Source organism: Leuciscus leuciscus (genome assembly GCF_965113295.1).
Source record: "Leuciscus leuciscus genome assembly, chromosome: 5".
Taxonomy (NCBI): Eukaryota; Metazoa; Chordata; class Actinopteri; order Cypriniformes; family Leuciscidae; genus Leuciscus; species Leuciscus leuciscus.
This window is the reverse complement of record NC_138729.1, coordinates 49,923,597-49,934,731: the sequence shown is the minus strand read 5'-3', so window position 1 is coordinate 49,934,731 and position 11,135 is coordinate 49,923,597. Positions and strand designations below refer to the sequence as shown.

At 35.0% G+C, this 11,135-nt stretch overlaps 1 protein-coding gene across 6 annotated transcripts; it reads right to left on the bottom strand.

Moving 5' to 3' along the window:
• Nucleotides 1–2,790: 2,790 nt before the first annotated feature.
• Nucleotides 2,791–9,239, bottom strand: LOC309499687 (uncharacterized protein). 6 transcript variants are annotated; one of them, XM_082171076.1, is made up of 19 exons: nucleotides 8,950–9,238; nucleotides 8,626–8,749; nucleotides 8,434–8,463; nucleotides 8,291–8,353; nucleotides 8,020–8,082; nucleotides 7,615–7,851; nucleotides 7,444–7,515; nucleotides 7,256–7,356; nucleotides 6,930–7,163; nucleotides 6,436–6,614; nucleotides 6,265–6,358; nucleotides 5,387–5,743; nucleotides 5,178–5,295; nucleotides 5,001–5,092; nucleotides 4,565–4,679; nucleotides 4,390–4,494; nucleotides 4,080–4,256; nucleotides 3,687–3,854; nucleotides 2,791–3,599 (listed from the first exon to the last, which is right to left on the bottom strand). In XM_082171076.1, exons 1-19 carry the CDS (start codon nucleotides 9,019–9,021, stop codon nucleotides 3,367–3,369), a joined length of 2,634 nt encoding a protein of 877 aa, XP_082027202.1. In that variant the 5' UTR covers nucleotides 9,022–9,238; the 3' UTR covers nucleotides 2,791–3,366. The 6 variants fall into 6 exon arrangements, 4 of the variants coding, with proteins under 4 accessions (XP_082027202.1, XP_082027200.1, XP_082027201.1 ...); XM_082171074.1 differs by having other exon boundaries at nucleotides 7,444–7,851; nucleotides 8,950–9,237; XM_082171075.1 differs by having other exon boundaries at nucleotides 7,444–7,851; nucleotides 8,291–8,350; nucleotides 8,950–9,237.
• Between the last annotated feature and the right edge of the window lie 1,896 nt (nucleotides 9,240–11,135).

Sequence of the window (11,135 nt, the reverse complement as noted above, 5' to 3'; positions counted from 1 at the left end):
ATTCGAGACGTCTCGAACGTGATTCCGAGGTGTCACACGTAAAAACCTCTGATTGGCCATTGCGGTGATGGGTACAACATATATGTCTGTGATTGGCTACAATGTTCAACGCTGTAAAAAAACACACACACACACTCACGGTGTGGTGAGGTAAGGTGCGGGAGCCAATGCCAGCATATTGGGCTTAATGAATGGAAACAACCCGAACGGATGGCTATTGCATGACAACAACACAGACAGACAAATAAACATTCACACTCTACATGGACAATTTAGTGTCTCCAGTGTCAAATGGTGGTACACCCATGGTGGTACACCCTGCTACATATTTTCTGTCAGATATGCTACGTTTTAAAAAAAAAAATTTCACTGTGTTATCGCAAATTTACATTCCAGCAGCTTTATCATGTTTTGATTTCAATCTTGCCACCTCTTACTCAATGGATAATTTCTTTTTAAATCTGAGTTTTCACTGCCTTTGAGGTTTCATTGGAATCCACAGGACCTGTTGAGGTCTTAAAGGGATACTCCACTTTAAAATGAAAATTCTGTCATCATATACTCACCCTCAAGTTGTTTCAAACCTGTATGAATTTCTTTCTTCTGCTGAACAGAAAGGAAGATATGTAGAAGAATATCAGTAACCAGACAGTTTCTGGTCTCATTGACTTCCATAGTAGGAAAAAAAATATACTATGGAAGTCAATGAGACCAGAAACCGTCTTGTTACTGATGCTCTTCTAAATATCTTCCTTTCTGTTCAGCAGAAGAAAGAAATTCATACAGGTTTGAAACAACATGAGGGTGAGTATATGATAACAGAATTTTCATTTTAAAGTGGAGTATCCCTTTAAAGCCATATTAAAATCATTTTTTGTTACAAAGTATGTTTTGCTGTTATTATTACATCAGTAATACATTAAATTAACAATGGGGTGTAGCAATGTTGAGAGAAATTACTAATTTACAGAGATCCTAACCCTAACCCTAACCCTAAGCGTGACTGATTACACACTTCTATGAACTACAAATAGCAGCACCCTGTTTTCCTGTTCCATCTACGACTTAGGCGTATGGGTAATGTAGTTTAAAAGTTTAGTAATTAAATAAAATAATTAGTATCTTTAATGAACAAAGGCATGTTTAAATATGTTCATTGTGCAAACCTCAATTACATATTTTAGAGGCAGGCCGGAATTTGTTATTTTACTGTGAGCAACTTTTAAAACGCCTTTATACCACCTTTCCATGTCTGAAAACTTTGTCCAAATTTATTTAGTAAACATAGCATACATAGTTAGACTTGATTTACAGTCATTTGAAATATGCCCTTTTTTTGCTCTTTCGGGGAGCGCTGGCCCCTGGGGTGTAAGGACAGTAAAACATGTGCATAAACATACACACATATTATCTTACATACATACATGCATAAATGCAGCCTTAATCATGGACAACGAACTGTGCTGAATCACATTTATATTGAATACTGTATTTTCTCTTTCCACCCTTTTCTATGCTTACATCAGGCTTGTATTAGTTGTTGATGGTGTTAGATTTTGGTGTATTTGGCCGAGCAGTGGTTTGGGTGGCTCACCAATGTATTCGATTTCTCCAATACATAAAATATGTAAGCTTGACCAGAGTTCTTGTGGGGCAGAAGAATTTATTGAAGGTTTGTACTGTAGCAGTCCTTTAGCAGTGATGTTAGCATGTCGCCCTTCAACAATCTTAACCCAAAGTTCTGTGTGTGAGACAGAACTTTATAGGGGAAAGTGGGGTGAGTTGTGCCAGTTTTTACTCAAAGTGACTTTAAAGTGAGGCCATGGCAGTAATGCCTTCAACTTAAGGATGTACATGTATTTCAGGATGTGGTGCATCCCTGAGAACAATAACTTTGGATCTGAAATAAATTGTTTCAGAAATATAGCTCTTGGGAAAAAAGTGGTCTCATGGCACAACTTGCCCCTGGTGCGGGGGAAAAGGGGGCGGGCTCATTTTACTCAGACGACCAATCAGTCTCTCAGGATCATTGTGAAGCTATCAAGCTATGCCCTAGCAACCATTTAGAGCACCATAGCAACACAATATATGATATTTGTGAATCATTTCAGGCAAAAAGGCTTTGGCAATAGATGCCTGTTGACATAGCGCTGTCTGTCAATTATGTAACATATAAGAATAAAGTGACTAGGCTAATTTCTAAACATCCTATTGTGACATAGGCCACTTAAAAACGGAATAAAACTTCTCTTTAATAACATAGTGCAAACTCAAAACTGAAATCAGTGTTAGCTAAATTAAACAAATAGCAGGCAGGCCTAAGTCAAACAATGATGAGGCATGCCCATCTCCTCACTTCTCAAGATTATCCCCTGTGAGTATGTAGGTCTAGGTGGTCTGGATCTGGCACAACTTAACCCAGGCCCTTTGGCACAAATCACCCCAGACCCACAAGTTTGAAAAACTAGCATGATCCAGCAGTTAAGAGCTAACATCATGCTAACTGTATAGACTCATTGTGTAGCCTACTAAAGCACTAAAACATGTGTGAAATGTTTTCAAACTTGTCTTGTTGGGCATCACTACTTTGCATCAGTAATCTTGCTTATATGCACTTTTCAGCCATTTGTCACTGTAACACATCACTAAGTATGAGCAATGATAATATTTTGGTGTTTTGTCCCAAATGTCATTGATCTGACTAAAAAAAAGATGGTCTCAGTAAGAGTCATGGTAAGGATTTGTTTGTAGTTTTTTTTTATTAAATCAATAAAAAATTGGGGGGAAAAAAGAGCTCAGACAATCAATCCACATTTATTTATGTAACACATTTTAAAACACATGTCGGCCAAAGTGCTTTACATACCAGGACACATTCATACAATCTAGAATTATAAAACCAAATATAAGACAAATTAAAAAAAATCTAAATTAAGTGCAGTCAAATGTAATTTGTGTGTGAATATCCCAGTTTGTTTTGAGTATTGTATATATGTTTTGGAATACATTTTATTTCATTTGGACAAGTAAAATAAGTGCCTTGAGTAACTATTAAGTGTCAAAATATGCACACTGAATGTAAACTCCATTACAGAATCTTAGACAGCTCCATTGATCTTAATCATCAAAGTAGTTTTTTTAGATATAATATTAGCCGTATGGAATTTATAAGGTAATTGTTCAAAGACACCCCGGTCTGTTCCCAGACAAATCGTGATAGTGCCTTATTAAAGGTGGGGTATGTGATTCTCTTTTTTGGCCATTTTTTCAAAATCACTTGAAATCCTATTCCTAACCCACTTACAGCCACTGAGTTAGAAGCACTGAAATGAAAATTTTTGATTTTGAAAATCACATACCCCACCTTTAAGGAAAATCCTGTTCATCATCTGAGCTGTTGTCGCTTTCTGACAGCCCTTCCTCTTGCAAGTCATCTTCCTGGTCAAGCTTCTCTTCTTCAGACATCAAATCTTGTTGGCTGAAAATTTTTACATAGCCTGCCTTTACCAACTGCATTAAATGCCTAAGTTCATAATGTTTCTTTCGAACAATGCAGAGGAGACCTTTGCATGCAGTGTCAGACAGTGTTGGAAAAAGAGCTGAAAAACAAAAGGATACATTAAGAAAAAATACAATGCTATATACTGTATACACAAGCGCAAATAAATGTTTAAAGACTTTCTTACATTTTGAACTTATCTCATTAATCAGTGCTTCAAATTTGGACATCTTTTGTGTCAGGACTGTCCAGTGCTGTTTCATCTCCTTACAAATTAGACCTCTCTCTTCCTGAAGGCGTCTCACTGCCATCACCTTGTCAAACACCTTCCTCTTGGTGAGAAATGGAGCCAATTCTGAAATAAGGTTAACAAAAGAGTCATTATATACAGTGCCTGCTCATAAAAACAATGACATAGACTTGTCTTACAGAATAGTGCTATTCAATTTTGTTCCTGGTCAAGGTCTTCAGGATTGCTTGATTATTGCAGGCAGATGTGTTTGATTAGGGTTGGAACTGAACTCTGCTGGTTGTGGCTCTCTGGGAACATAACTGAATTGCCCTGTTATATAGAACATACCAGTACTGCAAGGGATTTGCCAAGGCCAAGCAACAGTCTCAGCTGTAAAAAAGTTTTCGACTGAGCCAAGCTGCTGGGATGGATCCGCTATGCTGTTGTATTCTTCCACTGCAGCAGCTAGCTTCTTCTTTTCCTCACTCCTTCTGAGTCGCAAAGAATGGCGTCGCTTGTTGCTATCTGAATTAAATAAAAAATAAAAAACATTACAGCACTTTTTTAGCTACAAAGAAATAAATGCATATACAATGTGACATCCAATGACATAATAGTTAAAAAATAACATGGTAAATTCCCAATGTTTGTGTTTCACCTGTTTGACTGTACAGACGCTGTGTACGCCTTTTGATGCTGACTGTTAGTGCCTCTATTTCTTCTTGCAACCTTCTCGTATCACCACTCCCGTGTCGGTCATTTTCTACACAAGAATTAGAATTATTGTTACCTGCCAATAATAAGAATAATAACAAAGCAAATCAAAACAATACCTTCTGCCCATTGCTGTACATCTGAAACCCACTGATGAACAGTATCATCTTGAAGTGTTAGCTCTGTCTTCAATGCCTCCAAGGTGTGTTGCTGCACTTGAAGAGCCTTCTGAGTCTACAAAATACAAAGTCAACTTGAAAAAGTCCTGCATTTCATTTACAGGTGCAGTAAACAATTTCTATGAAACACTGGATATTTAAAATCAACTCAAACAAACACACCCCTCCCTTGATTGCTCTTTTTCCAGTGATATTCCCTTCTTTTGTAATGTTTCCCTCCCTCTTGTTCTCACTCTCTTCTCCCCTATCATGAGTAGACACGGCCCCTACTACTGATTGACTTTGATTGACTTTTTACACCTTTAATTAAGATAGGAATAAATGAGTAAAACCTAAAAATCCCAACTGCAATATGTGACTGAGAAGAAAGTTATACCTTTGTATATCTGTTAACTAGAGCTTGTCCCAAATTGAGAACCTTACGCTTATTCCAGGACATGGCTTGCGTTGTAATCATGTCTGTTCTGCCTATAACATACATATAAGAAAATGTAATGAGAGGTACGTATATAACAAAAGTCATTCTATATTATTCATACTTAATTCAACAAACCTGATTTTGACATGTATTTGCTTGTAACAGCAATTCTAGATAGGAAGCTGTTCACCTGCTCCACTTCCTCACCAATAGTTGACCCAGCTCCTTCCTGGTAGGCCCCACTGTACTTGACCTAACAAGTTTTTAAATCCGACAAAATCAACGCATTTAAAATTTGTGCATTTCTTCTTATTATTACATGTTTAAAACGCATGGCAATATACCTCACATTTCCAAGAGTGTGCTTTGGCATGCATCACAGACAGAAAAGGATGCATGTCCAGTAAAGACTGCAGCTCAGGGCACTGTTTAGACACACGTTGGAGATATGGGAAGTATTTGCAGGCTACATCTGAACAGAAAAATGTAATGCTCCCTTGTGACATATCTGCAAGTTTTTTCTGAAGAAAGAGTGGGTAAGCAAAAATTTCCCCTCGGAACATGTTTAAGGCCATAAGGAGAATGCCATGGCGACAGACAGCAATCTCTAATCCCTCCTCATCCAGTTTGCTGCTTGATTTCTTGGCCAATTCTTTTGCTGCTGTCCATTGTGATGCACCACACAGTCCTCTTCCCGACACCTAGATCATATAAATTATAAACATTTTAAAAAAGCTTAAAAGAGATGCTAAATAGACCACTCTAAATGTGACAGGACTTTACACATGATCAACAAAAAAGATTAAATATTTACAGAACATTCACATTAGCTTTTGTAAGATGAGTTTACAGATTTCTCAAAAATGATTAATGCTTTGAACAAACAAATCCATCTCACCATGTATTGTACATATTGACTGAGTTAACTGTTATATTATGGCCTTTAAAAAACTACACATTGACTGCTTCAATCCAAGCTAATTTTAAAACAATGAACACAAATATCTGAAGTAGTCATAATGTAAAAATGCACATAGCATGTTGTCAGAGGGCATCATATTTTATCTTCTGGATATGTTTAATTATTTTCTAAGCAATACATTTAGTTTAAGGAATGTGTAAAATTGTTTGTGAAAAGCTGTAAAAGAAATTATCTAGTAATATCTGCCAACATAAATAAAAATGCTTACGTGATCATGCTAACATAAATAAAAATACTTACGTGATCATTGTTGTTGCGGACAAAGTCCACAAAGTCAGACACCTCCACATCACTTTGTATAAAAATATGGTCAAATAATCCTCTTTTCTCTGTGCTATCGAGAAACACATCAAGAACGTATATTAACACATCATTCAAAATTAAGAAAATCACTTTATTTAAAAAAAGTACCTTGCTGTGTTTTTAAACCGATAGTGTTTGCGATTTCCGTCAACACATACAGCTAGCATGTCTGGAGTGCATGCTGGACAAGTGAAAAACTCCTCCTGGCACATCTTTTCCACTGCATATCTTGCTGCAACCCATTCATTAAAACTGCAGCTAAAAACATTGGCTGATATTTTTCCACTCTGCAAAATTAAGCACATGTAATACTGGTGTTTTACTGGGTAGAACATGTTTGATTATATGTAGCATTGAAAGCACTCATATTCTTTTAAATTAATCTCCAAAAGGTTAAAAGGATAAAGTTTAACTTTAACATCAGTTAAGGCTAGTGTACATAGCTGAATTGAGAATCACATTGTATATAATTTTCACTATATTCAATATCTTAGTTGTTAAATCTATACATGAAAAGGTTTCTACTACTTTCAAAGAAAATAGTAATTTTACTTGCCAGTGGTTAATGATAAATCAAATTTAAAAACAAATAAAATACTTACTCTACCAAAGAGAATTGTTTTCTCATCAAGCATTTTAACAAATGCTTGAAAAGACATCCCTGGTGATGCCATTTTCATCTCTTGAAATGAGACGAGCACATCTGTTGTGAACAGCATACTTGCAGGGATGTTGCCAGGCCAGTAACCACTCCTCTGAAGTTCTGACAAAGACGTCTCTCGTGAATGTCCACACGAAGCACAGGACAAGTGAGGCATGCTAAGGTTGTAACGGCCTACAGGAGTAAAACAAGCTACATATAATTATTAGACAATAAGGAAATGGTAATAAATATTAGAAAAAATGTGATGCAAAAATCTTCCTTTCCATTCATAGTGATGAGGGTCATGGGCCTGCCTGAAGAAACAAGGACTGTCCCATTACTGCAATCACAAATATGGGCAGGTATTTCTACAGGCAGCAGTCGAACTGTGCAAAAAATAAGATATATTTAAAAACATCATATATTAAGAGCACAATAAAACAACAATACAACTAAGCATAACATTATCTTACCAAGATGTTTAACAGAAATTTGACCAGCTTCCTGGCAGAATCCTGTGGATGGAGGTAAAGGTTGTACAAAACCTGAGACAAGAGAATCCCGATTATGGAGAACAAAGAAGCTACCATGTCTTCTCTCATCACAATCGGCACAGAGGAAAGGGTAAGGGAGACAGTCCCTACAGCGCACAATAGCTGCATTTGATCTACACTGTTGGCAGGATGAGGAACTTGCATCCTCTCCTTTCAAAATGTTCTCCACAAGTGAAGATCTAGCTTCTTTCCATCTCTCCTCCCTCATTTCAGTTCTAATGGTCCAGTCATTGGATGCAGACCGAGGTTGATGATCTTGCATTGGCATAACATTATCATCAACTTCCGTAGTGTCCAACAGCCTCTTTAGCTCTTCAAGAATGGTATCTAAGTCAAATTAATAAACATATATTTAAAAAAAAAATCAAGATTTACATCTAAAAGTATATAACTGTGTATGCACTTAAAAGTCTAATGATGGAATTATTCACATCTATATAAAAAAGTTAATTTTTAAATATGAAACACTAATCAATATTTTGCTTCAGTATATACCAGCTGTCTCAGAGGTATTTGCAGGGCCACCCGTCAAGTCATCTTCTATAACAAGTGGACCTGCTAAAAAAAAATTGTGAGAAAGAAATAAACATAAAGAGATACACATACACTCAACATAATTTTGATGTAGCTAAACATTACCAGAAAGGTTGTTGTGGTGGAACAAAATTCCATCATTAAAAGTCTAATGATGGAATTATTCACATCTATATAAAAAAGTTAATTTTTAAATATGAAACACTAATCAATATTTTGCTTCAGTGTATACCAGCTGTCTCAGAGGTATTTGCAGGGCCACCCGTCAAGTCATCTTCTATAACAAGTGGACCTGCTAAAAAGAATTGTGAGAAAGAAATAAAAAAAAAGAGATACACATACACTCAACATAATTTTGATGTAGCTAAACATTACCAGAAAGGTTGTTGTGGTCACTTCCTAGTCCTATTTACAAAACAGAAGCACAATTTCACATAAAGTATATATATATACAATTGCTTCTTAATATATACAGTATATATGGAGTATGGATTCTGGACTCACATATGGAGAATTATACATATATATCATTTTTATGAGCATATACAGTGAGTACCTTATACTTACGTTCTACAGTTGCCCTTCTGGCTCTTGGATATTTGTAAATTATTTCACCTTGGCTGTCCCTCTTTCTCCATTGAACAGTAGGGGGTGGGGGTAGAGGCTGCACATTGCTTTTGGACAGTCTTTCCTAAGAGCATAACAAAAGACTAGCCAAAAATTCAAGAAATATAATATCACTTAATGTCTTGTTAGGGTTAATAAATGCATACTATTGACCAATAAAGTAACAGTCATTGTGAAATATATATTGTGACTTAATTTAAAATCAACAGGACAATTTTCAAAAAATATACTAAACTCAATGCTTGTACAATAACTTTATTTTACCTCTCGAGCTTGTAAGTTTTCAAGGAGCTCATCAGTATTTCTCAACTCTTCTTCTAACTCAAAGTCCATCATGTGATTGTATATAGACACTCGACAGATAGAGAGATATTGATACACAGATCAAAACAGAGATAGACAGATAGATCAGACACACAGACAGACAGACAGACAGACAGACAGATAGATAAGCTCTTAAAAGTGCTGTTGGGTTCGTTATATAGCTGATAGATAGATAGATAGATAGATAGATAGATAGATAGATAGATAGATAGATAGATAGATAGATAGATAGATAGATAGATAGATAGATAGAAACAGTTCTTAAAAGTGATGTTGGGTTCGTTATAACCTATGGAAAAACAAAGAAAGATATTACAAAAATAAAAAGATTTAATGTTCACATGCCATTGATTGTAAATAGTACTGATATATTATATAAGATAATACAGGTTATCTGAATTAATAAAAAATGTTAATGACAAGTTATTAGAGTTTTAACCAAATCTTCTTTTCATCTTAGTCGAAGTTTTAACATTCTTATTCATTTGAGTTAATTAGTCTATTATGGCAGTCAAACACAAATCCCAGGTCATAAAGTATCTGATAAACCCCAAATTATAAAGTATTAGCTAACATGCTAATGGACGTAGGCCACTAGCAGCATATCATCAGGTATCGTTAGCACCCGTCAATAGGTTTTAGGTATGGCTTTTATTCTTAATAAAAAATAAAATAAAATAAAATGAATGAAATATATATATATATATAACAACCCTGATAGACGTGTGAACATGATGCACAAAAAAGTACAATGATTCCAAGAAAAATTCTTTATCTAAATTATGTACCAGAACACCAGAAGAACCTACCGTGCAAAGACGAGATATAGCGTTGAAAGCGCGACAGGACTTACCGCGAGAACAGGATGCCATAAAAAAATAAATAAAAAAAAAATAAACTTAATTGGTGGCATTGCTTTTATTATATATATATATATATATATATATTACAATGTTTTACATTTATTAATTATAAACCAACAATTACTCCATAAAAATACCCGGTTGATTATGTGTAAGAGTTTGTTATGTTTTGATTGGCCAACATAAGAACCACAACAGTAAAAGGACGTAATATCGCAGATTCTACAGATAACATTAATAGCGAGCTGATAATTAATTTATTAATGTCCCTGGCATCAAATGTAAAAATAGCCTAAAGATCTCAAATCTATAAATATAAATGTGTGTGTGTTTTAATCTTTTTTTTTCTTTTTTTTTTTACAATAAGAAACAGGCCAGAAGTATACAGTAGGCCTAAACAATCATTTAATTATGCATTATAAAAACGCATATATATATATATGCGTTTTTATAATGCATAATTAAATGATTGTTTAGGCCTACTGTATACTATATATATATATATATATATATATATATATATATATATATATATATATATATATATATATGCTATATATATATATATATATGCGTTTTTATAATGCATAATTAAATGATTGTTTAGGCCTACTGTATCCTTATTATTATTAATTAATTAATTAATTAATTCATTCATTTATTTATTTGTATTTTTATATTTTTTCGTACATTTTATGCACATTGCGTACATGTGTGTATATGTATGTATACATGTATACACACATGCGTTATGGATTTTAAATCTTTGGAGTTGCTGGAGGTAGCCTAGCCCAGATAAAAGTCTTCTACAGATAATATTAAAAAGCGGATTTATGGACATTAAATACATTTATGTAGCTATACAAACTTAGCTATAAAAAACATAAATTTATTAGGCCTTATTTCTTACCAGAGCTTTAGAAAATTTCGATGACGTAGGCTAATTTGCCTTTTGCGTCTTAATCTGACGCTTAAGGCAAACCGTTGAAATCAATGGAGTTCCTTGTTCGTCAATAAAGTGACGCCTAGGGGTACCCGTTGAAATCAATGGAGTTCCTTGTTCGTCAATAAAGTGACGCCTAGGGGTACCCGTTGAAATCAATGGAGTTCCTTGTTCGTCAACAAAGTGACGCCTAGGGGTACCCGTTGAAATCAATGGAGTTCCTTGTTCGTCAATAAAGTGACGCCTAGGGGTACCCGTTGAAATCAATGGAGTTCCTTGTTCGTCAACAAAGTGACGCCTAGGGGTACCCGTTGAAATCA

Coding starts and splice junctions, on each gene's coding strand:
- LOC309499687 (XM_082171074.1), bottom strand. CDS start 9,021: ATGATGGACTTTGAGTTAGAAGAAGAGTTGAGAAATACTGATGAGCTC. Junction 8,464..8,625: donor CAGAAGGGCAACTGTAGAAC/GTAAGTATAAGG, acceptor TTTTGTAAATAG/GACTAGGAAGTGACCACAAC. Junction 7,164..7,255: donor TGACCCTCATCACTATGAAT/GGAAAGGAAGAT, acceptor TTTACTCCTGTA/GGCCGTTACAACCTTAGCAT.